Raw genomic sequence first — 27,911 nt, 5'->3', positions numbered from 1 at the left:
TGATGGGCTATTGTGACACATTATGTTCACCCAGCAAATTTTTTGCATCAGCTGCTGCTTATTATTTCTAAATCTTTCACCAGGCTTTACGCTGCTATATTTAAGAACTACTCGCTGCGCTCTAAACTGGTGTGCCTCTGTGCTCTTACACCACCCACTGCTGAAAGTTTCTACCATTGAATATGAAATCAGCTGGATAGCTTAATTCTGTTATGACAGCCCTCCAGAATAAAATTCCTTCTACATCACATCTGCTCCCATTTATCCATCCCCAGTGTTATGAATTTAGACTGAAAATACACCTCTACTTTCTTGGTTTTAACATTAATATACAACACAAAATAGAAAATATGACATACACACTTTAGTAAGTGTATGACAGAGCATGTGTTTGTGAGGAACCGTACGTGTGCACATGTGCATTTACAACATACAGCATTACAAAAATGTAGTTAATATTAAATTGGACTATGCAATCTGTACAAAAAATCTGCTACATGGATTTAGGATATCAGTGCTATGCATTTTTATAGTCCCGTAATAATTCTATAAGCACTCTATGAAATACTGTGTAACATTTCTACTTGCTCTTTAAGGTGCACAATTACATTCTAAATGCTGTTCAAGATTACACTCTCTTGTACTATTCAAATGTCAAAGAATATGTAAATATTTTATTGTAAAATGCACACACTGTGACTTGTGCCACAGAGGGTATCCCCTAACTTATAAGTGCTTGATGAAGATGTTTAGATTTTATTTGATATTATTTATTTTTGATAGCATAGCAGGAAAGCTAGTGTGCAGGGGATAACCTTGACGGATTTGCTATGACAGATCTGGTGTTTTATAAAATCTTCTACCCCATAGAAATCAGTTCTCCTGCAGTGATGGCTCAACGGGAAACTCAGATCACTTCCATTAGCAACGACGCATTGGTAACATTACTGTATTCAGATGTTGGGAACTCATTTTAGCTTAAGATTTATACAGTGAACATAAAGAAAGCACCAGGTTTTCTTGGATGGATTCAGAGTAGCTGCTATGGATTACTTCCCAGCACTAGATACCTGCAATATTTATATTTTTCCTCCCATTTTGCCAGCCTTCCTTCACAGTTGCTCAGTCACCACTCTGTATTTTTCAGGGAATAAAGCTACTCTCACCATCAAGAACACTCCAGGGCCCTCCAATGCAAAACCCCTTCCCCCACACATGGCCTCCGAGCCTCACATCTGTCTGTCTGAAGTCATTAATCCAAAGACTTCAATGACGGCAGCATCCTCGTGCTAACAAGCTGGCAGCTTGGGCTGTGCTCTGTTTCCTGGCTGCAGCTAAAGCCTCCCCTGCAAGTGGTTAGAAAGAGCAGCCCCTCATTTTAAGAAATGCTGTAGTGGGTGACTTGAGCTAAACTGTGAGCGCTTTTCTGAGAGGCTTAGTCTAAAAAACAGTACGAAGGATATTCATTAACATAAAAGCACAGCCCTTTCCTCAGTAAAATATTAATTAAATATATTTTTTAAATTCTTCACATAAATCACTCCTGCTGTCCCTCACCTTTGTAATGTTGGAGGGGAAATGACAGAAACCTTAGCTCACAGTGAGGTGCAATTCAGTCAGGCTCAGGCTATATGACGCGGCTGTGTTTCACATGAAACTTGTGTTTCACTCTACAGTAAGCCTACACTTTGCCAGCACCCAAATGAAATACAGTTTGACAGTGGCTGCTAAGAGAAAAAAAAAAAAGCGTATTAAAACAGATAACATTCATTTTATGAATTAGACTATAATAATTCTTAATTTATAGTTTGTAAGTAAAAACAGAGAGAGAAAAATGAATACCATTAGCTTTCTTTCAAACTATAGTTATTTAAAAAGAGATTATAGATTATTTGGTGGATTTTTTAATTATTATTTTTTAAAGTAATTTTAAACACCTCGTCCAGCCAGTAACATATTTTCCTTCTGGAAAACATGTAGCTTTCTCTGTTTTTCAGGCTTCCATAGAATTCAGGTCTTTGAGACGTCAATAATGCATTTCTAGAGCTCTTTACAGAGACCAGACTGAATCCCTGGCCTTTTTTTTCTGGTCTCTTTATGCTATGAAGTACACATATTAAAAAGCAGCTAAAACAAGGCAAGTGAGACTTTCCTGATTTAAGAAAATTGCTGATTGCCAAACACCATCTAGGATGGCTCTGTGACCTCCCCTCAGGAGGAAAGAGGGCTGCAGGTAACAGTCCACAGCACTGTTTCTGTGAGCATCCTTGAAAGCAGTTCAAGCAGTTCCTTGAACCCAAAGCAGTTTTTAGAAGCGTTAGAATCAAAGTAGCCAAGAGGCATTTTACTTTAACTCTGTCCCTGTATCTTTGCTGGCCTGATTAGTAAAGAACAGGCACAGCCAAAAATTTGTCCCACTGTGCAAGCCATTCACCCACCACTCAAGTGAAGACACTTCTGGTACGGGAAATGACCGCACTCTCAATATCAAGATATCCTCAGTCTTGTAAACAGCATCCTGGAATTTATCAGTGGACACGGCTGAGAAGTGCCTCCTCATGATATGCCTTCTGGCAGAGGCATTCTGGTAACAGTGGTTCTCGTTTACATTAAGGTATTCAGCAATGATTTTAAGGGAAGAATACATTAGCTCATGCAGCAAGCTGAGGTCTCCACCTAAACAGACATGAGTGCTGATGCCATTTAGGTAGAAAAAACACAGCCTAACACAACATGACCACAAGCAGCTTTTACCAATGCCCTCAGAAGCCTTGTGCAGTCCAGGACAGTTGTGATTCATAAGACCAGTGACGGAGGAGCTGGCATCCCTGGCTGCCTCTTCTCCTCAATGACCTGCTGACATTACCGGTGACTTTATACCACATCCTCATTAAGAGATGCTGGCAAATTGGAATAATACTATAGAAGACAAGAATTTCAGTCTTTAACACAAACACGGAAAACTATGCCAATATGGAAAATCAAGCTACATCTAAAAGAGGTAACAGATATGTCCCTCGCAAGGGTGTAACATGAAAGTGTACAAAACATAACCTTCCAACTGCTGAGATGCAGTTAGTAGATCTCCCTATTCACTATTAGCCTTCAGAAGCTATCAATATATCACGGGGTACAGAACTGAGAGAGAGGAAAAAAAATAAAAGAGAAGGAAAAAATAAAACAAACCAGAAAAATAGAAAAGAGGACCCCAAACTAAAACCAGATATGATATTTGACAACTAAGGGTGTGATCCAAATTCATTGCAGTGAATTGGAATATCTTCACCAACTTTAACACACTCCGGATCTGTGCTTAACTGAGAACAAAGATGACATGATGGGGAGAATGTGTATGAAATATATTATACAGTTTTAAATAACTCTTCTCCCCAGGGTGATATATTTACTTAGGAAGAAGAAAGCAAACAAAACATACAGAGTGGGCTAGTGTTCAGGAAAAAGATGAACTGTAGAAGATGACTTGTATGAGCAACAACAAAGCATAAAATCTTGTACTTAACCTTAATATACGAATACTCCCCAAAAAATGCTGCATGATGACTTCAGAGATGGTAAGTAAATATATTCTTACAATTTCATTAGACCATGGTCAAAATGCTCAATGGCTTTCAGGATAAAGCCAAGAACAAGTTAATGATACCAAAGGGGATTGTTAAAAGATACAAAATAAATGCAAACATCGTCCAAAAGTAAGGCTACTTTGGTAGGAGAGAGCTCATTATTCCTAGATACATGTATTTATCATTTGTTCTTACTGAAAGCAGAAGGTTTGACAGAAAACAAGAAATAAAACATTCCTATTGATAGCACACAAGTAAGAAAAACAATTGCATTCAACCAATTAGTCCAGGTTGAAGTCATCCTTGAGTACACACTGAAAATACTAAGCCCTCAAAAATTATTTCTGAAAAGTCATATAGCATAGCAAGTATAGCCTCAAACATCAATAAAGGGAAGAAGACAGGTTTATTAAAAAAGAAGTCTAATTTCAAGCATATTCTGTAATGTGAAAGAACAGAACAATTGCTGAGGGGAAAAAGAAAATAAACAGAAAAAAAAAAAAAAACAACCCCAAAACACTCCTCTAAACATTCAAAGGATAATGGAATGATAAGCAATAAGCAGCGTGAGCTCATAAGGAACATGTCGTGCCAAGGAAACGTGATTGCTTTTTTGATAGAACTGCAGAAATCCTGGATGAAAGATAAACAGCATGATTTTAATAAAGGATTTAATACAGTGTCTCACTAAATCTCCCAAAATGAATTCAAATTGCTTTGGACGTAAGCACTGTCATGTAAATTGAAAACAGGTTGAAGGATCACAAATGAGAAATGGCAGTGGATTGCACTAAGTTGTGGGGACTTATGCACTGGGTCTATTGCAAGATATAAAGTTGTTTCTTGTTTTCATAACTTCATTAATAAGCTGGAAGAAAGGGTAAACAGCATGTAAATGAGCTCTGCAGATGAAACTACCATTGGAGTGGCAGAAAATAACAAAGATCTAACTTAAAAAAAAAAAAGTAAACAGACAGCAGCAAGCTACAGCATTGTGGCACGGGAAAGGAGAAAATCCTCTGTGCATGGAGGAAACGTAAGGTTTTAAGCGTTTACAATACAAGACATTTTAGCATTCCGAACTAGAGAAAAATCCTGAGATGCACCCAGGAGGGAGAGACGGAGACCACAACACTGGGAGAGAACAACAGGGGCTGGGGACAAATAATCGAAAGTTGTCTGCTCCATGCTTTCAAGGGATGAGGCACCCTCTACACCGTAGGCTCTCCCTCTCCATTTTATTCCTTAAGCTGTTTTTCTTTTCCTCATTTTCTCTCAAGGGAATCCCTTCCTCCTCTTTCATGACTTTCTTTTTTCTGTCAGCCATCTTGACTCCTCTCCCTCTTTGTCCTTCACAGGCTCTTTCTCAGCTCCCCTTCCCCTCATTTTCTTTATTTCTCTTTATGGCTGCACTGGCTGCTTAAAACCAATAAACTGTCATTTGACTGCCTCTGCCATTCTGAGATATCACCCAGACTGGGCTGGACTGCAGATGGGGTTGGAGGAGGTACTGCTATGCTGGGCAATCTCGGCTGTCCCAAGGACAGCAGTACTTCCAAAACCTTTTGGATCTATGAAGTACTGCCAACTCTTTGGAATTCCTCAGCACAGTTTCAACTGGAAGTGGTGGAGCTTTCATTCTTCCATCAGGTTCTCCACACAAACTGTGAAAGTCTTGCTATGGCCTCACAGATCTTCCTTAGTTCATGGACCACAACTTAGAAGTCAACACAGTTCAGGTCTTACTTTCCCTTGAACTTCAGTTTTGCATTAAACAACAAACTGGGGCAAGTAGTGACTAACTGGAGCAACGTTCCTGACTGTTATCTGCATCATAAAGGCAGATTGACTTGAAGCTCTGAATACTAGTTTGTGCTTTTCAGGGTTTACGGCTCCAGTCCAAATGAGTTTAAATAGTCAAACTTGGAGATCAAGAAAGTGAGAAGGACCATGGCTATTCTTCTGCATGGGGCAAGACTCTTGTAAATATAGGAAAAAATATTTTGTATAAAGCAGCTGGCAGAACATCCCCCCCCCCAAAAAAAAAAAAAATACAAACAAACAAAAAATATCTAAGAATGCTGTGAAATGCAATGATCAAAAGAATTTCACCATGGTGGACACTAGAAAAATTCCTGTTAGTTTGAAAGCTGACAGCAGTTACCATTTTAAAAGTCTGTAAAGGTTTAACCTGTGTCCATAAGACTCTTACTGCCCTTCTACATTTCTTACTGATCACAGAGTGAAAATCTTGGGTAAACTTTTAAAAAGGAAAGGTTTTATGATTTTTAACCCTGATCTGAATTTTCATAGCCAGGCAAAGAAAAAAAAAAGTCTTTGCATCTCACCTCTAGTATTGTAGATTATTGAGACCTTTTGTCTCTTTGAGCATAGAAACTTGTGATCACAGGTAAAAGGGATGATGCTAACATGAGAGACTAAAGTAGAATGATTTAATGTGGATGGGCATGACCCACGTGGCTTCACCATCGTTGACTTAACCTATGATCTATGAATGATACTAATAACAGATAGTCTTTCCCACAGCTCCAGATTATATAAATATAACTTACCCCCCAAGTAATTCACCTTAAAAAAGAACCGACGACTTCTCTCTCCAGTGATTGATGTTGTTAGGTAGTCTATATATCGTTCTGCCTTTTGGATAAAATAGGACTGAAAAGCAGCAATGTATCAACCACATTTTAGTTTTCCATGTAATATAGATCACTTGTCTTTTTATCACTAATAGTAATAGAAGGGTTGCTGGTAGTTATCTTTCAAAACAAGGATAACTTAAACAACAAATGTACCTGGACTATGCGATATGAGCACTGATGCTTACCCTTTAAAACAGAACCCAAACTTCAGTGAAAGAGAAAGGTTAAAAGGAAAAGGATTATAATTTACAATGTGAAACTAGACAGGAATAGCAATCTATACTCAGGAGCCATCATAGGCTTTCCTAATGGACCTCAGTAAATGTATAATCAGAATACCAATTACAAGAAATTCCCTTTATTAGCATTAAATTTTGATTTCCTTATTGAACTTCAATTTCAAACTTTTCAACATTTATTTATTATTACAGAGCCTAACCCAGCCATATAAGCAACCGAATTCAACATCAAAAGTCCTTCCATTGACTGGGGGATTTTGTTCTGCCTGAAATAAAAAACCCAGTGATACCACATCACAGAAATTATGTTCTCTCTGAATTCAGATTTTTATGACAAGGTAATACACATCAAAACTCAGGAAGATGTAAGAAGACAGCATAAACAAATAAGTCTTTTTTCTATAGGAAAAAAGTTGTCCTATCACATTTGCCTAAACGAAGAAGGAGAGTGAAGCGTAAGGTTATTTTCAGAAGTATACCCTTTTTTCTTTTTCATTGACAAACTGTTGAAAATGAACCCTGAGGAGCGGTAAAGAGGACAGCAACAATCCCTTCTTGCTGTAACACAGTAACATGTTCAGGCCAAGGGTATCATTTACTCAGACAATGAATATTGGAGATGTCAAAAAAACAACATTGCAGGCATTGAAATCCTATTGATTTCTTTATCACATTTGTTGTAGAACACCAACAAAAAAGAATGAATGTATTTGGAAACCTTTCAAATGTCATAATTTTTTTTTTCAAGTAGGAACATATTTATTGGTTTTCCTCTTATAGATTTTGGCTGCAAAAACATCTCTGAATTTTAGTTCCCTCATCTAACAGAGAAAAATGCTTTTCTTCTTTTTTTTTTAATGTCTTATAAATATAAATGTCTGCCTGTGGTTTGTGAGACTGTTTCTAGGCTGACGCATGAATTGGTAGAAAGACTGTCAAAACACATACAACTCCTTTGTAAGAGAAGCACACTTTGAGTTGTGAAAGCCTGAACTGAACTGTATCAGACTATGACAGAGTAGGAACTTTATCCTGAAGGAAGATCTTATTATAAGAAGTACCAACATTATTTGAAAGACACAGGACATATGCACCACCCCCCAAAAAAACCCCAACCACCTCTCCCCCCAAAAAAACCCTCAGAAATTGTATGGACTGCAGCAAAATGTCCGTTAAATATCTGAGACCAAAGAAACAGGGAAAACGCAACCTTCTGACACTAACTTTCAGCATCTAACAGGGCCGCAGTAGTAAATGGGACTATCACAATGGCAAATTAACAGTTTTTAAAGCCAGCAATAGACGACCTTTTTAGACTGGCAGAATTAGGTGATTATGGTGAGGCAGAAATACACATAACTCTGCACAAAACTACACCTCAATGGGGCAAGAAACCTCTAGGAAATATCATTCTTCTGATTCCCTTTGAGGTAAGTGTTTTGGCAAGACAAAAGCCCAGAAGCACGCTTCCATCATGCCCACATAAATACAACAAGCTCCTCCATTCCAGGCAGGGTGGTCATATGGCTACAAGCTACAAAATCCATTTTCTTTTGCATATGTTGTTATTTGTAACAAGCCAAATACTTGAAGAAGTAAGGGAAATGTGACAAAATGTAAGTAAAGAATAATAATTTATGAGACTATTTTGTGTTTAGAAATCAATTTTCTCTATTGTAAAGCAGGTAGAATGCTGACACTGGAAAACCTACGCATGACTCAGTTCTTATCTCACCATGAAAGGATCAGTGACGTAAACCAAACACTGCTTAACCTTCTTCTTCGTGATCTGTATTTCTTGCAGCAGTATGCAGAAGGGCAGTATGTCTGCTCCTTCCATATAAAAGCCAGAAGCAATATTCCTCAGTATCCTTTCAGAACAAGCAGTGAATTTATCGTATGTGTTTGCAATGCCCTCTGGGACTCTTCAGGAAGAAAGGCGCAGTAAATGTAAGCTCATTATCATCATTAACTCCTTTTATACACCAGCTGAGCTCAGAAGAAACAAATGGGAGAAATATATAAGGGAAAAATGGGTTAAATATATTTACCATTCTCTTACTTCCCTGGTAGGTTTTGTTGGTATTTTTCCATTCATAGATATTTTTATTAAATGTATTCTTTGTTAGGAAGTCTTAAAATTTGCTTGATCATTTAATGCCATGAGATGACAGTTGTATTGCTAAGGAAAAAGAAGAATACAATGGCTTGACTTATATGAAGGGACATTCAACACAGCAGTGCCTAACTTACTACACTTGTTCTTGTAAGCTTAGAAGGTTCCCACAAACTCACTTTGCCTACATGTGTGAGAGAACGGCTTCGGGAAAAAGAAAAGCCTTCCGTTTGTCCCGTTGGTGTGTTTTTTGGTAGCCGTCCCAGCCAGGGGAATGGTGCTACGCCTAGACTTGAATGGGACAGGACTCACTAGTTTCAGCCATTGAAAGGTCACTTTTTCATCCAAAATAATATTCTAAGCTCCTTCTAGGGTAGACGTGTGCAAACGGCACCTCCAGACAGCAATTTATACCACACACGTTGGGCATTAATATCAGATAGATGACCTGAGGAAGACGCTTTTCTCTCTCTGCTGACAGCAAGGTCAGCCTAGCGAGTCCCTTCACGTAAAGCCCACCTTTCCGCCAGCGAGGTGAACTGCTGCAGCTGTGTTTGTACACATAAACAACAATTAACAATCCACACGAAAACGATCCTTTCGACACTACAGCTTGATTCAACCCCGTTGAGAAAAAGTGGTACTAATCTTGCCTCTGTTACTGCAGCTGATGGTTTGGGTTTGCGCGCAAATGTGATGCGTATTTTCTGTTACTGCAGATTTATGTGGCTTGCTTTGTTGACCATTAAAACTAAAAATACGGGGCCCCAACCTGAGAGCGCACCCCACGTGCTTGGGATCTCAAGACTCAAAAAACTGGCCCGTGAGAAAAGAACACACAGGACTGTTAGGTGTACAGTCCTGATTGCAGTCCCTGAGGCGGGGAGCTGTGGCAGCTTTGACTAAATTTCCGATCTTTACTCCAGACATGTTGAGCTGGGGGGGCAGGAGGGAGAACGCCCTCTCAAACTGCTTTGAGGGAGAAGTTTTAAACTTCTAAAATCGTTGGGAATATTCTATGCTAAAACTCTTCAAAAAGGAAACAAGGGCGGCAGAGGATCCTTAGGGTGAAACACATACTGTATCCAACCTTGGCAAGCTAAGAAGTCACCTGAATCGAATAAAACACCCAGAAACAAAGAGAAAGAGCCGTGAAGTTTACCCGACAGCACAGAGCCAAGAAACAAAGCCGCACACCAGCGTTCAGCCCAGGAAAGGAGGGCAGACCTGCCTCGCCAGGTACCTGGGGATGCTTCTGAGCTGCGGGGGTGGCGGCTCGAGCACCCCTTGCTCCAACCGCACCCTCGGGCTGCGTTTACGCCCTTCTTCCCGCAACCGTGCCGTCTCCCCGCCCCGCACGGTGCCCTCCCGGGCTGCTAAAGCCTCCCTCCGCCCCGGCTCCGGCAGCTTCCCCCGTCCCTAGCGCTCGGGATTCGTGCCGGGCTGCGAGGCTCCCCGTACGGGGGCAAAGCTCCGCGCTCCCCTGTCGCTCCCCCGGGCCCCGCTGCCACCTGCGAGCCGAGGCAGGCAGCCAGACCCTGAACCCGGACTGCCGGTGGAGAGAGCCGGCAGGCTGCGTAGACGCCCGGGGGCGGCGGATCCGCACCGAAAGGCTGCGGGAGGCCGGGCAGGGCAGGGCTCGCCGCCGCCCTCGCCCCGCCACCCGGCTCCCCCGGCGGGCGGGCGGCCCCTCGGCCTGCGCTCGGCCCGGCAGCGCAGAGGCCCCGCGGCGCCGCCGGGCGGCGCTTGCGCACTGCGGGCCGCCGCGCTGCCCGCCCGCCTCCCCGGCGCGGAGCCGGAGCCGGAGCCGGTGGCAGGAGCGGGGCCGGCCGCAGACGAGCCCCTGCCCGCCCCGGGGGGCCGCGGCTGCCGCCCCGCTTCTCCCGCTGCCCGCGCGGCTCGGGAGGCGGGAGCGGCCCCGAGGGGTCGGTCGGCTTTGCCGCCCCGGCCGGTCTCGCTTGGGCGGCGCGGTGATTGATCCCGGCAGGAGTTTTGCAAAAGCTCTGAAACACCCCGAGCTGCGCGCAGCGACCCGTCTTCTCCGGGGCTGCCGGAGGGGAGGAACGAGCGCTCGCGGTTATCCGGGGCGCGGGGGGTCCGCTCCTCGCCCACGGAGCCACGCACCGCCCGCCGCGGCTGGAGGACGTAGGCAGACTGGACGCGGCCGGTACCGCCGCTGGCCAGGAGGCAGCGGTCCCGGGAAAGGGCGGAGCGCCGGAGGGGGGGATCCTCCCGGGCGCTGCACTTACTGCATTAACTCGGCGCGTCGGAGACGGCGGCACAACTTTCCGGGTCTGCCCCGGGAGGCGGCGAGAGGAGCCTCCCCGCTGCTCCGCCCGCCCCCCCGCGGCGGGCCGGCTGCCGCCGCGAGCCCGGCGGGCATGTCTCCCGCTCCCAGCCCCGCCGAGCGGGGCGGCCGCCGCCTCTGAAGGGGAGCGGGGCCAGCCCCCCGCCGCCTCCCGGCCATGCAGCCCCTCCGCGCTCCCCTCGCCCTGCTCTGCCAGGTGCTGGGCGCCTGGGCTGCCTGCGCCCCGGCCCCCGCCGCGCCCGACGGGCTGCCGGCCCCCCCGCAGCGCGCCCGCTCGCCGCCAGCCCCTACGCTGCTCGCCCCGGGCCGGCGGGCGGCCGCGGCTCTCCCCGGGCGCGGAGCCCTCCCCCGCGGGGCCGAGGCGGCGCCCGGCGGGGCGGCGGGGCTTAGGCGGCGGCGGGCGCGGAGCAGCGAGCGCGGAGCCGGCGCGGCGGCGGGCGGGCCCCGCTGGCTGCCCCTGAACGGCTCGGCCGGCGGCGAGGGCAGCGCCGGGGGCCGCGACAACTCCACGGGGCGCCGGGCCCGGCTCCGCAACCCCTTCTACCCGCTGACCGAGGAGTCGTACGGCGCCTACGCCGTCATGTGCCTCTCCGTGGTGATCTTCGGCACCGGCATCATGGGCAACATGGCAGTGATGTGCATCGTCTGCCACAACTACTACATGCGGAGCATCTCCAACTCCCTGCTGGCCAACCTGGCCTTCTGGGACTTCCTCATCGTCTTCTTCTGCCTGCCGCTGGTCATCTTCCAAGAGCTCACCAAGAAGTGGCTCCTTGAAGACCTCTCCTGCAAAATCGTCCCCTACATCGAGGTAACGGCGGTGGGTTGGGATGCGCGGGACCGTGCGCCTCCGCGCAGCCCCCGGGCTCCCCCCTCGTCCCTCCTCCGCCGCCGGCCGGGGCTGCGTGCGGCACCGGCGCTGCCTGCGCCCGTTGCTGCCGGCCCGGGGAGGTCTGGCGTCCCCGGGCACCCCCGAGGGCGAGCGCGGCCCCGTCCCGGCCCGGGGGAGGCGGTGACGGCGGCGGGTCCGGCAGCACCGGGGTTCGGGCAGCCGCGGGCTGAGCGCGGCCAGCGCTCCCTGCCGCTCGCCCGAGTTCTGCCGAACTTTCCCTGCCCCTGGTGATCCCGAAGGACGAAGAATCCTCTTGGAACTGAATCTCAGGTGTTGTGGTTTGTCGTCGTTGTTTCCCTGAAGTGGGAAGGGGGAGCGGGTGGAGGGGGTGACCGGGGGCAGGCTGTAAGAAGGTGGTTGTGAAAAGGACCATCAATGGGATGTATGTGCCCTTAATTTGTACTTCAGAGTTCAAATCTCACATTTTTTTTTGTTTGGCTTATCTTATAAAAAAAAAAAAAAACAAACAAACCCAAGTCAGTTAAATCGCAGCGTCTTGGCAGTCGCTCAGAGGCGCTGTCAAAGCAGCTCTCGGGCAGCTGGCCGGAGTCCTGCCGGCAGCGCTCGGGTTCTCTGCCTTATTTATTCACTGGAAATGAGCACTGAGGCTTGTTGGTGGGATGGTAGCCCGTAATCCTGGCTGGCTCTGCTATGTTCTCAAAACCTTAACTTCAACGTTGTTCTGTAACTGAAAGCCTGGGAAGTGTTGATCCTCTTGTCCTAAGAATGAGGTATTAGGGGAAAAAAACCTCAAAAACACCTCCCCCCCCCCAGCAAAACCCAACTTGTTATTAATACACAGAATATCAGTCTCACCAGCACAGTGGTACACAGTAATATGTAATTAACTGTGAACTGATTTTTTTTAAGAAAATGTTTAGAAATGTGTGCAACGTGTGTAGCCACTGAATTGTCATTACTTCTTTCTTATGTGATGCACTTGATTACTGGTGGTATTGGACAAAGGGTGGAGCTGTGCTACCCTTACATGAATTCAAGGCTAGTAGTATACCACGGCATTTGAAAAACTCAGAGTACACTTAATTAAATTGCATTTAAGAAGACATGAAGGAGTAAACGTGTTTGTTGAGAAACTGATAGTACTAGGAGCTTTTAACATTTCTGGATTGGGTTCTGGGGCTACTGTGTTACCCAGTAAGCAGTACTGCTCAGGTAAAGTGTAACCATTTCATTTAAAGTAGGTAGTGTAGTTTAAGTGTTTTCAGGACTTTCCTATAGTGATGCGTCACTCTTCCTAACCTTTTTTTGGTGCATCCACATACAAAACAGAAATAATTCTTAGTTACGCTGATTCTAATTAAAGATCAGTAAATGAAATAATTTGCATGGCCATACTGTTATTCAAAATTAGTTGTTTGTTGTACAGCTTTGGGCACTACAAAGTTTGTCAAACTGAAAGTAATTTAGCTGAGATGTAGTTGCTGAAATTCAAAACTGTAATCCTGAAGAAGATTCAGCTGTTGCTCCCTTTAAAAATGCTTTATTTTTTTCACTTTAAAGTTCTGTAGACGTGTAGAGTTGAAGTCTTATTCAAGAACTGGCACCAATCCAGTCGTGTTGGACAAGTAGCATGGTGCCTGTCTTAGGCTTCATTATTAACTGGGATCTAAAAGTGAAACATTCTCCTTGTCCCTGAGGAAATTTAATTAATTTGTATCTAAGGTACAGAACTAAAGAGATGTAGTCTTGGAGTTCTGTTTTGCTCCCATAATGGTATATTTTTCATACAGTAGTTTTAAATATAATACTTACGTAGGTAAAACACGTTCATCACCCTGGGAGCAGTAAGTAAAAAGCTGGATTTCCCCCTCTGTAAACTGTAGCCATGAGTGGCAGATATTGAACACCAATAGTGGACTGTGACTCTCCACAGCTCGCCGTGAGCTTGGCAAGAGGGACACTGTCCTGCAAATCAGGATTTGACCCTGCTGAGATGGAGAAGGCGCTTAGAGCAAAGGTTCACCACTTTCCAAGTGTTGTTCTAACCTCGGAGGCATTACGCAGTGGCACTGACACTGCCAGGAGCAGCGCAGATGTGGAGCATGTCGTGAAATCGGCCCCGTGAGCAGCTGCTGCTCCATGCTGTGTCGAGGATTGTTCACAGCAGCGCGCTCGTCTGACAGCTGAACAACACTGTCTGCTCCCTTCTTGTAACTCACCTGGGCAGGCTCGTCCCCTTCTCGCATAGTGGGAGATGGATGAAGTCTTCTTAGCTCCTTGAGAGGAAAGCTGTAGACAGCTGTCTTCAGGAGAGGTTTCCAGACCTTCATGGAGTACAAATAGAAGCATCTTCCTGAAGATGGACAGATTTTAAGCTGTTGTCTGTGTTTTCTGTAAGTTAGCCCAGCATTTTGTTCTTTTACTGTCTCTCTGTTCCATGCTTTGCATCTCTTTTTTGCATGCCAGTTCTCAGTTCTCCTCATATGCTGTTTAGGGAGCTACGTGTCTCACCCTCACCCAGAGTTGTAGATCCAGAAATATCTCGCTTCCAAGCATCAAAGACCCGTGTTGGACTGAGCCCTCTGTCATGCCAGCTTGTATTTTCAGAACTAGGGAACAGGGGATGTCTGATTATCCAGAGCGAGTGATATGGTGATTACAGCAAGTTAACATAACTCAAGCATGCTTTGTGTTGTGTTTGAATGTTTCAGGTGATCCCAGGGAGGAACCTTGAGTTCTTTAACTTTAGCCTCTTGTGGCCAATATTTTTTCAGATGTGCTGTTTAATGTGTAATGTGCAGAATTTCAACAAAGCATCTGTTGCCAGTGATAACATGCACGCACATATTCTGAGGAAAATGTTTTATGATATCTTCAAACACATTTGTATAGGTAAATGTTGAGCTTCCAGCAGTGGAAGGTCTCCACAGTATTTAATTTAAAGGGCAATTTTCCTATACCTAATAAAGATCTGCTGTGACCAAATACGTTAAGCAGTCATTTCGGCTGTATATTGTATCACAGTTTGGTCACTTCTTGCTACCTTTTAAAACTATGCCGTGGCTATGCTTGCCTAAGGAATACGGTGCACATGACTGAGGAAGAAAGTGAGTAAATTAATTATTCTGTGCTTCTCACAAAGTCTTTAGATGATGAGAGTAGAATTTCTAGAAAACAAAGCTAGAAAGACAGATGGTTACTAGAAGTGGACGAAATTGCCTCCACCAAGAACTTCACTCGACCCTGATGATGGTGGCAGTGCCGTGGAGGACCAGCTTTGAATGCACTGAGAGGAAATTGAGAAGGGAATTGGAAAAAATGGGGCAGCTGCTCTGCCCATAAAGATGTACGGAGATGTGCTTCTCCTTTGCAGTTTTAATCCTCTGCTCAGCAGTTCTTAAAATTTTGCCACTTTTCTACAGATGGTTTAGAAGTTTAGCTTTAGGCATGCACATCTGAAGTGTTTACCCGCACACTGTGTTTACCTTGTCTTCTGTATGCTTTTCTCAATATTGCTCAGAATCAGGAGTTATAGGGTAAATGATAATACAAAGACAATGGCTTTGGCCGTTTCCTGTTCCACAGACTCTGCCAATGTGGAACCCACATTGTTTAAGACACCCAGTCTTTTCAGCAAAATGACTTGGGGGGGGAGGAATTGGGGGAGGAGTACAGAACAATATAATTCCAATTCCTTTACTTATAGATTTATGCTAGGCCTTAATAGAAAGAGGTGTTGATGTAGACAAAATCAGTAGTTTTACCGTGCTTCTAAATATTCCACAGCTGCTAAATATAATAGTCCTGTGAAGCAGCATTTTTATTTTTTATTTTAATTCTGGAAGCCAGTAGTGAAGAGGTTAAGTAAGTTGTTTAAGGCCCAGAGCAGCTTGCTCAAGATGACAAATGGGTTGTGTCAACGAGGACTAGAAACTATCTTTTGAGCTTTAAAAAGAAGCTTGCTTGAGTTGTGCGCATTCTGCTCTTGTAGATTACACTAGAAGCCTGACGAGTTTGGGAGAGGTCATTGAAAGTAAACATCACTTTCTATGCTGGTAGATTAAGACAAGCTACTTCTCATGGAGTAAGGATTTAGAACTGGGACAGGGTCTAGAACAAGGGTTTGCAGAGGCTGATTCATCATCTTGTGCAGTCCAACACAAAGAAAGAAGCTGCCGGGGCCAGTGATGGTACTCAGTGCTAATAAACATGAGCCACTCTGCCTTGTCATACTGCCGCAAAGAAGAGAAAGACAAAGTTTTGTGATGTCCTCATCTGGACCATATCATACATATAACACTGGCTTGACTCTGGAACAGGGTGAGAGTGAAAGCCTCTGAAATCTGATGCCCAGTCTCTGGATGTGCTTTTGGCAATCAATTTGTGGCATCAATCCTGTTTCTGGTGGGTAACATCCAGCTCAGGAAAGCTATCACAATTAGTATTCTTAGAGGAAAGCATAAGGATTGATTTGGCCTGGATTACAAATTACTCTCTTTCTCTGGAGTTGACCCTCCAGGGCAATTTGAGGTAAGGCTTTTTCCCCTTTCTCTCTTTTACTTGGTAGAGGCAAGTGAGAGGCACAAAGTGGCTGTTCTCTGCCTGTTCCGAAGCTGTCGGAAGAGATCCTTGTTTTAAGCTTCACTTTAGGGAAGCAGATACATTTTTTTTTTTAAGGGAGTTTATAAAAGCTGTGTATTCCCTGTCTTTTCTGTGTCTTTTGTTGTGTGGCATCTTCTTTACGTCTCTTCTTCGCCTCTAGTCAGAACTAGGCTCCTGAACCTCCGGTGAGTCCTCTGGGTCGTAGACAAAGATCCTCAGAGAGGTTTGCAGCTTCAAAGCTTCATACTGAGAGTTTTCTAGTGCAATGGCTACATGTGTCCTTTATTGAACAGAATATCTTCAGCACTTATCACACAATAAATAATTATTTAAAACAGCAGTGTTAATATATGTCTGCCCTTAGGTATTAACAGCATGATGATAGTAACTGCCACGTTGGCTGTCTTGTCAATCTTTCATTCCTGTGCAAACTCTGTCCTTAGGCGCTTAGAAGTTATCCATAAAAATTTGCTTTTGGCTTAAACTTTGCATGTGGCATTTCAGCATGGAAATGAATTTGTATCAGACTAGGTTTAAAACTGGGTCAGTAATATTTAAGTTACATATGCAAGGAGAGAAAAAGGAAGCATCTACTATCCCAGCACCACTGACTCTGCTCAGAGCACTGGGTTGTCATTTCCCATATGACAGGATTTTTCCTGCAAAGGAGGAAGAGGCAGATTTTTAGCAGCAGGTCCATGTTGTTAAGAGCTAGTGCAGGAGTCCCTTGTGTAGCATGATGGGAATGTGGTCCTCAGTGGGGAATGGCACTCATTTCTTTCTTTAAAAAAAAAAAAAAAGTAAAAAAAATAGGTAAATTTAATTTACTTATATGGCAGTGTGGTAGATTGTAGACAGGAAAATTAACAAAAATTAAATCCTTTTGTGTTTTCTGATTTTTGCAACCTTCTGGATAAGCATGTGGTGTACTAATGAGTATTTCCAGTGCTCTGATGGTCTGGCTGGCTATCGCTTCCAACAGAATTCAAGAGCAGCTCTTGGAAGTGGAGTCTGATTCTTATCACTAAGAAACACGCAAAGCACGTGTGCTTTATGTCTCCCTGATATGAATGTTGATAGTACTGCAAAGGAGACAACCATTCTGTTCCTGTTGTTCCACGTATATAGGCCATCTCCATGATAGTAGTTTCCAGAATTACCATCTTGTCTTTCAGATAATTAAGGTGGCCTATGCTTTTGTCCTGAGTGCTTAAGCTAATTGCTGATGTTGGAGGGGTAACCTGGCCCTAATACCCTTTAGCTACTGAATTACTTCTGTCACACCGCAGTAGTGTTTTGACTGTTTGAGTGACCCTTATCTAATTTTAAGAATAAATCCATTAATATCTAATAGCAATTCATGTAAGAAATTTAGAGATATTATGTTTATGGATTTTTGTTCTTTTGTAGTAATAACTGTCTTTTTTTTTATTGTAAGAACAGAAACCAGAAATTTAGATAATCTTAAGCAATTAAATAATTACTTGCAGTCAGATGACCTTTCATCTTGCAGTACTCCAGTCTTATTACTGGACTCTGTACCGTAAGTGCAGAGTGGCACAAAAAAAAATTGCAGTAAGTATTAACTTTATTTATCATAGGCAAAACTGAGAAGTTTGGGAGAGCCACCATGGTGTGTTGCATTAACATGCTCTAAAGCAACAAAGTTTGATGTGAATAGAGAACAGCCATAATAAAGTGATAGACTATAGTGGCTTGGGGAAAAAAAAAGTCATTTATATGGTATAATAGGAGTGGGCGTAAAGAGTCTACGAGGGTCACTGAGAGCTCAGAGATGATTTAACTTGTACTTGCTTGTAGTTGCCAACCTTTTCTGTAGTCCAGCTTTCCTGTTACAACAGGGAAATGTTTTGGATGCCCATCCTGCCTTGTAACAAAGGAAGGAGGAGTGCCTTGTAGTTTAAGAAACACTGTGTTATCAACATAAAATTCTGTCTTAGAAAATCCAGAAACCACTTCTTAGAACTCATTTATTTCATCTTTTTCCATATAAACTCAGCCTATGTTGTTTCCCCTCACTTCTGCATCAGAAGGCACGCCCCAAAACGCAGTGCCTTAGGTGATTAATGGTCCTTCTCATTTCCAGCCTTGAGTTGCTCACAGCTGGTTGATTCCCATTCTGTTATATTCACTGTCCTTCAACTTAACTAGCTTTTGTATCTCAAGATAGACTTATTTGCAGATAGCAGCAATATCAATTCTTGATCGTCTTCTTACCGGACTGAGTGACCCAACCTCTCCTTCGTATTCACTGACAGAATTTGGTCTTCATTGACCTTTTCACTCAAGTCACCTTTTCTGATTTCATTTCTGGTTTTGTTTTCATTACCTTTACCTGGTCAAACAGGTATTAGTGAGAGAGAATTCAGAGCCTAATTTCCAGTGGCATTGCTCACTCAGCTACATCTGCACTGCTTCCCTGGCCAGGCGGAGGCTCTGCTCCTAGAGGCCAGGGCCAAGAGCTGTAGGACCGCAGCCAGGAAAAGAAATAGGACAGGCTGGGGAAGGCCTGGGAACATTTTGGTAATTGTTAAAGTTCATGAAAGGGGAATGGGTATGCTGGAGGGATGGAGAGGAGAACTGATGCAATTAAGCTGAGCATTTCATGAGTTTACTGTTGTTCTCTGCGGCCTCAGCTGAGTAATGGCTGGTGAGCTAATGACCAAAGGTTAGTGCAGCGCCTCGAAGGAGCATCACAGTGCCCACTAACATCCCTGTCAATGCTTTTAAAAGAGCAACAGTATTGAAAGACCCTCTTGTAACAATAATGCCGTCTTTTTTGTGTGTAGCTGCAGTAGGTAATCCCTCAAACAGCGATTCTCTGCCCAAATAGTGTGGGGACGGTGTTACGGTTACTTCACCACTCCCTCAAAGCAGATCAGTGGCTGTTCATTTAGAAACTTTGTGACTTTTCTGATATCACCTAGTAAGACAAAGATGTAAACTGGTGTCACACTGAATGTCTGGAGACTGAAGAAGAATCTTCGTAACGACCATATGGAAATGAATCAGACAACTAAGTGATGATCAAAAACTACTGAGCCTGACTTGCCCTTGCCTTGCCTCATTTCCTGCCAGGTTGCCGAAATTAAGACTGCAGCAGCATATCAGCGCATCAGAAACTCAGCTGTTACAAGAGGAGCACCATTAAACTCCATGCAGCTTCACACTACTTCAGGATTTGTTAATTGTCCTTTATCTACTCCCCATCAAATGAATTATCTTTGTTCTGTGGTTATTTCAGGCCAGTGTAACAGATTAAAAAGGAAACTTCCCTGCCTTCTTCCACATTTTGAACTTAACTCTAATTATTGGCGTGACTGGTATGAAGAAACACCCCTAAAGTGAAAATGTGAACACACGCAGTGCGTATCCCGGTTCTTGCCCATTTAAGTTGTGAGCAGCACCCATTGATTTTGCTGGCTGTTACTCCTAGTCTGCAATGTGGGGGAAATGAAGTGGGGTAAGTAATCAGGCCCTTAAACTGCTATACAACCTTTAAGCAAGTCAGCTGGAGTGAATCCCTGTTTGTCTGCTTGGGAGTGTGTGTTTGTTTTTTGCAAGCTTTTCCATGGCATCTCTAACTCCATTAATCTACAGAAAATAGGAAACCATTGCCTGTTCCAGAGAAACACTGGCTTTGTTTAGCTTGTTTTATCAGTGTATCCATGGGGGAGTTTTCAGAGCTGACTTCTTCTGTTCTTAGTCGTTTCCTCTTGCTCTGTTTCACTGTCTTCAACCTCCAAGTTGCTGGTCAATTAAAGTGACAGGAACCCCGCAGGTTACGTTTGTTCATGGTAGACGTGTCTTCTTTCATTAGTCCAGCCTTAACAGCTGCAGAGTTTTAATGTCTCAGCCGCTGTATAACAGCCTGTTTGCAATGAAATGCTAAAGCAATAAAAGCATGTGCGTTGGGGGCGGGGGAGAGGCTCATGTAAGAGCGGAGAGGGAAAATGCTAATGTACAAAAACTCAGATTTTCTTCTCTTCTGCTGATTATTATTTCAATCTCTCTTCACTCCCGGGTCTCAGTTATTTCCCTGTCTCCCTTCATTGTAGAGAGCTGAGTCCTGACCCTTTTGTTATTCATGTTGGATGTTCTGGCTAAAGGTTTTGCTGTCACTCTAAGGAATTTGAAAACTGCACACACATTTAAATGTTTTGGAAGCAAAGTTTGAATTGAAAAATCTGACTCTCAGCAGTGATACATGAAAATTATCATTCATTAGCTAAATTGATCACCGTTCATTGAGATTTGCCTGTGACTAATTTTTCTTTAATTGTTTTTATTTTTTGCTGTATTTACCAGGCTTTCTTTGAATCTTGTCAGACAGTTTTAACTGACTAAATCAATAAGTTTGCCTATTAAAAATGTTTATGGTACTGCTTTGTCATCATTAAATATTCCTGCAAGTTACTTAGTAAGAGATTGCATTTTACACTTCTCATCTTCTAGGAAGTTGCTTCAAAGAATTCCACAACAAAGCCAATGCCTGACAGTTCTAATCCCATGTGCCTAATATTTTTTGGTGATATTCAATATTAGCAATCTGATATGGCCATTAAATATTGAAGGCCAAAATTAATGATACATTTATATAATTGTGCATAATTGTACTATCTATCTTTGCAGAACTTTTCACAAAAGATGCATAAACAGAAATATTTTAAAATTATGGTGGAAATCAGAAAGTTTTTATTTTATCTGCCTATATGAAATTTTAAATATATGATTGCACATCAAGTTTGGGTAAGCAAAATTATAGTGAACTGCCTAATATTACCCTAGATTTCCCAGTTAATTGCACAGACGTAGTTTATTCGTGATAAAAGTAAGAATTCTTTAAATTTATTAGGAATATTATTTAACAGTTTATTTTCTTTTGTGTCAACACATTTTCAGCATAACACAAACATGCAAACCCAAGAAAACAGATTAATTGGAATGCAACAGGGCACCTAATCTTTCTCCAATTGAAGTTAATGGGAGTTCTGCTTTGAATTTGAACTGAAGTTGGATTTATTAGAAATAGGATTAGGCCAGAATGTATATAGTCTTCTTGCAAATTTATTTTTAGGAAATTTAATTATAAACAGGATAAAAGGATAGGAAATTAAGTTTCATGACAGTACAAGATTTCTACTCATGCACAGAAGGATGGTTATTAAAGCTAGAGAACATATGCATTGGTCTGTATTTACTCCTTACAGTATGCAATTGAGAGCTGTCCTATCATTTAAACAACAAAACTCCTGCGATTTCTCCTGGCCTGCAGAAAAACCTCCCGCAGGAGGTTTCCTGTGAAATTAAATTCTAGATTTTCCTGTGAATTTTTTCCTAAATGAAATGGTGAAGATGATAGATTATTAAAGCCTAAGTATTATAGTGAAGGTAAATTTTGCACTGGCTATGAAAGTCTGAAGATTTCAGATACAGTCTCTTTGAACTCACAGTATGGGATGACTTTATGTGTCTACATTGCATCAAAACTTCACTTAAAAGCCTGAGTCCACAAAAACAGTTGTCAGACCCTACTGCATTCAGTAGATGCTTAATCCACAGGGTACCGAAATTTTGTACGTATGGAATGTTTTGATTTTTTGATCCCCTGCACGCTTGATGAACGTGTGATGTGGGCATAAGTTGGTGCTTCTGATGAAGGAATACTCTGCTATCTCTCCCCTTTTGAGTCTGAATTCCAACCCCTGTGGTGGAACTGAGCTTTCTGAAAAACACCCCTTAGAAAAATGGAGGGGAAGAAGGGGTTTAGTTTTGCATATTGGCCAGTTCCCCATTTTTTTTCTGCTCAGTGTTGCACAGGTGCTCACGTGGGCCTCCAGGAGAGAAGAACACCAAGCTGAAATAAATATTTGTAGGCAGAAAAACTGAAGTACGTACTCTTTTGGGATGTATGCTGGGTGGTAGCTCAGCAAATGCTGGAAGCTAAGTTCTGCCTGGGATCCTTCTTTTGATGGTGCTCAGCACTATGATGCTTGTCTTCTACACTGATACCTGCCTTTGTCAGTCAAGGGGTTAGACTTGACTGATGTTTCAGAGTACAAATTGAGCTCCCTTTAAATTATGAAAGAGTACAAACCTCTTCCAGAGAACAGCTCAATGGTAAAAGCCTTCATCCAATGTACAAAAAATTAATTCCCTCTTTGGCGTAAGCAAGTTCAGACCTTCATCTTCTATCTCTAAGAAGACTGCCATCAGCAGGGGACCAGGAGACTTTTGAAGGAGATTAATTTTTTCCACTCTCCACTGAATAATGGACTGTACCCTTGTAGCTGTCCCTTTTTTTTTTTTTTTTTTAATATTTTCGGTTTTTTTTTCCCCCTGTATTAACTTCCATTTCCTCTTCCCCTTGCCAGGTAGCCTCTCTCGGAGTCACCACATTCACACTGTGTGCCCTCTGCATTGACCGCTTCCGTGCGGCCACCAACGTGCAGATGTACTATGAGATGATTGAGAACTGCACCTCGACGACGGCCAAGCTGGCGGTGATCTGGGTGGGCGCGCTGCTGCTGGCCCTGCCGGAGGTCATGCTACGGCAGCTGGCAAAGGAGGACCCCGAATACAGCGGCAGCCCCGCGGGGGAGCGGTGCGTGGTGAAGATCTCCACCGCACTGCCTGACACCATCTACGTGCTGGCTCTCACCTATGACGGGGCGAGACTCTGGTGGTACTTTGGCTGCTATTTTTGTTTGCCTACCCTTTTCACTATTACGTGCTCCTTGGTAACAGCGAGGAAAATCAGGAGGGCAGAAAAGGCTTGCACAAGGGGGAACAAGCGACAAATTCAGCTGGAAAGTCAGATGAACTGCACGGTGGTGGCTTTGACCATTTTGTATGGATTTTGCATCATTCCTGAAAACATTTGCAACATTGTGACTGCCTACATGTCCACAGGGGTCTCTCGGCAGACTATGGACCTTCTCCATCTCATTAGTCAGTTCCTTTTGTTCTTTAAGTCCTGTGTTACCCCGGTTCTCCTTTTCTGTCTCTGTAAACCTTTCAGCCGGGCCTTTATGGAGTGTTGCTGTTGCTGCTGTGATGAATGCATCCAGAAGTCTTCAACAGTGACAAGTGATGACAATGACAACGAGTACACCACAGAGCTGGAGCTCTCCCCTTTCAGTACCATCCGACGTGAAATGTCCACTTTTGCCTCCGTGGGGACTCACTGTTAATTGACCTTGGGACTTTATTTCCTGTATCCTTTTCTTTTTGCCTTTTTTTTTTTTTTGGTTACTTCATCCTTTTCTTCTTGAAACAAAATGCAAGAAAAAAAAATATTATTGGAAGCTACTCTAGAAACCAGTCTGCCTATTAACAGTTCTGCTTTGGAAAATAATCTGTTTCATTGTTAAAATGAAAGAAAGAGAGAGAAGAAGAGCCAGCACTCAGTTTTAAATCATGATATTTTGTATGGTGCTAGGATTTTATTTTTTGGGGAGGAGAATCCGTATCAATCCACTTCTGTTTAATTCCATGGTATTTTTTTGATAATCACTGTAAGATGATTATATAGACATTGTGGGGTATGCAAGATGTGTCATGTGAAAGATGTGGTGGAAAGTATTTGAAAGTAGTTTTAATCCAATTACTGTACACTATTGTGAGAGGACTTGGACTTCAGAGAATTTATGAAGCAGCATAAAAATAAATGAGGTTTTATTCTTTAACTTCATTGTCAATCTGCATTTAACAAGGACACCTATAAATACTGTGAAATTCCTTTAATAAGTAAAAAAAAATCTTTTCTTTGCGTAAAACAATTTAAATGGCCATATTTAATTTACCATTTGTGTACTTACCCTTGGAGGCTATAATTACAGTGTGTAAGGAAGATGGTTAGAATGGTATTAGATTTACATGAGTGGGTTTTTTAATGTATATTACAAAGGTTCAATGTGCCTCACTGAAAATTTCCTTCTTAACCTGCAGGTATACAAAACCTGAGCTATTTTCTGCTTCTTACGAAGAAAGATTTGGTTTCTCACTAAATTTCATCCCGTGTGCTTTTAAAATCTAGTTTCTTTCCAATTTGTTATTGGTTTTACGTTGAGATTATGTGCTCAGTCTCTGTGTGCGTAGCTCCTACTGGCTTCAGTGAGAGTTCCATTGCAGAGGAAGGCATTCTTTTGCCAGAGGTTTGCTGACAATAAATGTGAGGGACTGAAACACGTGAAAAGTGAATTCCTCCTTTTTTGAAAGGTATAAACACACTTGACGCATGGGGCTTGACCCAGAGCCCACTGCAGTCAATGGAAAGATTTCCATCAATTTCAGAGGGCTCTGGATCAGACTGGTATCTCCTATTTATTCTGGGATGTGTAGCATGAATATTAATCACCGGAGCTCTGTATGCCGATTATAAATCACGCTGCTCTCCCAGAGACTGCTATTCACTAGCAGCTCCCACCTCTGAAGCTGTTTTTGAGAACCACAGTGTGTTTCACTGATGGCTTCTTGCTGTCTGCGGAGTTATTAAAATGAGGGTATGTCAACACTGCCAGCAACAGTGCAATAGAGTAAAATCTAAAGTTGCTACAAGCGAGCCTGGCTGGAGACTGGGAAGTGCCTATCTGTACCAGCGGAGCTTATTTGCCCTGCTTCTTGGCTGAAGTAGACAAGCTGTTTCTGGCAGGCATGCTGGCTCGTATTTACACTGGGCAGCAGGCTGAAGTGTAGACACATGATAAGGAACTGAATTTGTTATAAGTAGCTGATATTTTAATACTAATTAAATAAATAATACAATTGGAATAGTATGTGCAGAAGTAAAATCCCATTTGTCCTTTGAAATTAACGGTGACTTTAACTGCTATAGTCTTACTTCCCGATACCTGTCTCTAAATATGTTAAAGAACTTGCTGTAACTTCTGGAAATGAGTCTATTTTTTATTTGTAGATTCTGGACTTAATATGTTTAATCTTTGTGTCTGCTTGGGCAAGCAGTATTTCTTCTTTTTATTTACCATTTTAACCTATAACAATTTCAACAGAAAAGCAGCTGAAATTAATTCATATGAATCTAAATATATATATATGCACTTGAGTTCTTTTTCTGATTTTTCATTCAGACATTGGACCATAGCAAAGCAATGTGCTTTAAGCACAGGCCTAAATTTAAATATGTGTTTCTGTTCAGGACTTGCTGAGGTACCCAAGTTTTTAAAATCATGATGTTTAATCACTTCTGAAGACCGGGGAACTGACCTGTCTTTATAAACCATTCATTGACTTCTCATTGCTTAATTACATTCAGTAAAGTATGAAAGGTATTAAAAAGAAGAGATAAAACCAAAATGTCCTCACTGTGGTGCCTGTGTCTCCTCAGATAACGTATTCCCATCACTACATTTTGATTTGTACTATTCTTCTTTTTTAGGTGCCAATATTTATAAAGAATGAAAATAAAAACTCCATTTTTGTTCCTTCATTGTGTTGCTTGCTGAATTGTTTCTCTCAGCTGCCTTTTCAGACCCAGCATGAGCAGACTTGAGAAAGGAAGAGCAGAATGGGAGGAAGCACCTTTTTTTTTTAAAGAAGGAAATATAGAAATTACTTGGGAATATTAAATGGTGACATTTTGCTGATTTGGGTGCAAGACTGCACTGGGGCAGGAAAAGTCCTCAATTGCCTTGGATGTTAGGTGCTTCCAGCTTCGCAGTGGATAGGTGTAAGCTGTACCAAGGAGTGCTGCTCGCTCCCAGGTTAAATACTCGATGTCCCAGAGTGGTGCGGTTTGCTTTGCTGTGGACACATTTCCACAATATATGTATGCTAATCCTACTGGGAAAAAAAAATAGCAGAAAAGAGACTTAAATAGTCGTTGGAGGAGGTAGAATTTGAAGATCAATAAAGCTGTGTTTGGAAATAACCCTCCTGCTTGCGTGGTGGAGTCTTCTCCAGCATTGTATTCAGCGGGATTTCTTTGTACCCAGCGTAACCTTGCCTTTTCTGCTGCTGAAAAAGCATTTTTTCACAGCTATTTCTCCCCTGTGCCTTGGACCTCCTGAGCAATTGGACATGCAAGACACCCTTTTTTTCTAATTTGTTCTCTATAAACTAACGCCACATTAGCAGGTTTCCATTGTCGCAGCCATTCTGATGCAGGTGTGGCTTGTTAATGCATGTAAGTGTCATGATAAATGATTCCTTTTGTTAAAGATGGGGCACTGTATTGCTTTTCTTCCTATTTTTGGGATTGATGCTCAGAATTCTTGAAATTTTCCTGATGTTTGCTTTTCTTACTTTCTTTAATATTCTTAGAAGCCATTTCTGTCTGTTTTTCATCCAGTTCTGTAAGACATTGTCTGTTAACAAGAGGACATTTAATGGACTGATGAATGAAGATTTGGAAATGCTTATGGCAAAGGTTTAATTCTTTTACATAAAATAGAGAAACATGCAGAGCATGGGGATCAACATAAAAGAGAGATGGAATGGAAAATCAGATTGTGAGGTAGGAAGGCCTTATACTTCTCAGGTACGTAAGCCTTTAGTACGTTAACACTTATCATCCCAGCTCTGGTCCCATTAAGAAATTAAAAATCATGAAATTCTAGTATGAGTTCCAGTATCTCCAATGAGGTCATGTTTCATGACCTGTATCAAAACCATGATCTTTGTGTAGGCCAAAGTACAAATGGTAAATTATTGAAAAATATTGCTCAGTTAGGAGAAATGTCTGATTTTACCCCTTCCAAAATAAATTCCTGCATCCAACCTTAAATAACTCCTGCCCTTAAATGACCTCAATGACTTGCTCAGCTCCTGTTCTGTCATTGGAACCCAGATGTAAGCTTCCACAGCTGCTGCTCCAGCAGCTCTGAGAATGAGTCCTGAAGACAGTATAGAGGTTTCCAAGCGTGTTGTCCTGCATCTCTTTATAAGAAACTGTATGATGTTACACTACACGGTGAGACAGTCATATTGTGCTCATGGCACTCAGAGGCAAACTAGATTCTATGAAATATGAGTTGCTATTGAAACTCTAAGTAGCTTCTCCAAATTCATTAAACAGCAAGAGTATTCAAAACCTCTCCTAGGATCTGTAAGCATTTGTCTTAGGCACACTACAAATGCACACAACTTGCCCTGTGTGGACCTAACTGCTGTTGATGTTCTCGAATACATGACTAAGCTGCTTCTGGGCGTTTTTCCACCAGATGACATTAACAAAACTCAAAAACTACATCATCCCCTTGTTACTATGTTGGAATTAAGACTGAAGGCAAAAGCTGCTCAAAATGAACCTCTACTTGGCTGGACCCAGCCTTATGTGGTATGGAGAGCACATCTAAGCCTGTTGCAGACTGCCAGTAGATACAGGCTTAGCACAGCAGCATCAGCATACATATGTTTGTGCACGTTCTGACAAAGCAAAAATTTAAGATCTCTTGTTTCTAGCATGAAAAATCTAGATTCAAAGTCCTGCTCTGCTTAGTTTATAGCCAAGATGTGCATTTGGTGGTTCAAGATCCCATCAGAAAGGCATAATCACTGTGGTAATAGTCTGG

At 42.7% G+C, this 27,911-nt stretch overlaps 1 protein-coding gene across 1 annotated transcript; it reads left to right on the top strand.

Annotated features, from left to right (window-relative positions):
- The first annotated feature begins 10,470 nt into the window (after positions 1-10,470).
- Positions 10,471-26,221, top strand: GPR37 (G protein-coupled receptor 37). The gene is made up of 2 exons (XM_075429190.1): positions 10,471-11,715; positions 22,755-26,221. Exons 1-2 carry the CDS (start codon positions 11,062-11,064, stop codon positions 23,571-23,573), a joined length of 1,473 nt encoding a protein of 490 aa, XP_075285305.1. The 5' UTR covers positions 10,471-11,061; the 3' UTR covers positions 23,574-26,221.
- The last annotated feature ends 1,690 nt before the right edge of the window (positions 26,222-27,911 follow it).

The sequence above is a fragment of the Opisthocomus hoazin genome, chromosome 8, assembly GCF_030867145.1.
Source record: "Opisthocomus hoazin isolate bOpiHoa1 chromosome 8, bOpiHoa1.hap1, whole genome shotgun sequence".
Lineage (NCBI taxonomy): Eukaryota > Metazoa > Chordata > Aves > Opisthocomiformes > Opisthocomidae > Opisthocomus > Opisthocomus hoazin.
The sequence above is the reverse complement of the archived record's forward strand: the minus strand, read 5'-3'. Positions and strand labels throughout refer to the sequence as shown.

What these genes read in the sequence shown, in the direction of transcription:
- GPR37 (XM_075429190.1), top strand. Translation starts at nt 11,062, where the DNA reads ATGCAGCCCCTCCGCGCTCCCCTCGCCCTGCTCTGCCAGGTGCTGGGC. An exon ending in AAATCGTCCCCTACATCGAG is followed by an intron (nt 11,716 to 22,754) that starts GTAACGGCGGTG and finishes TCCCCTTGCCAG; the next exon opens with GTAGCCTCTCTCGGAGTCAC.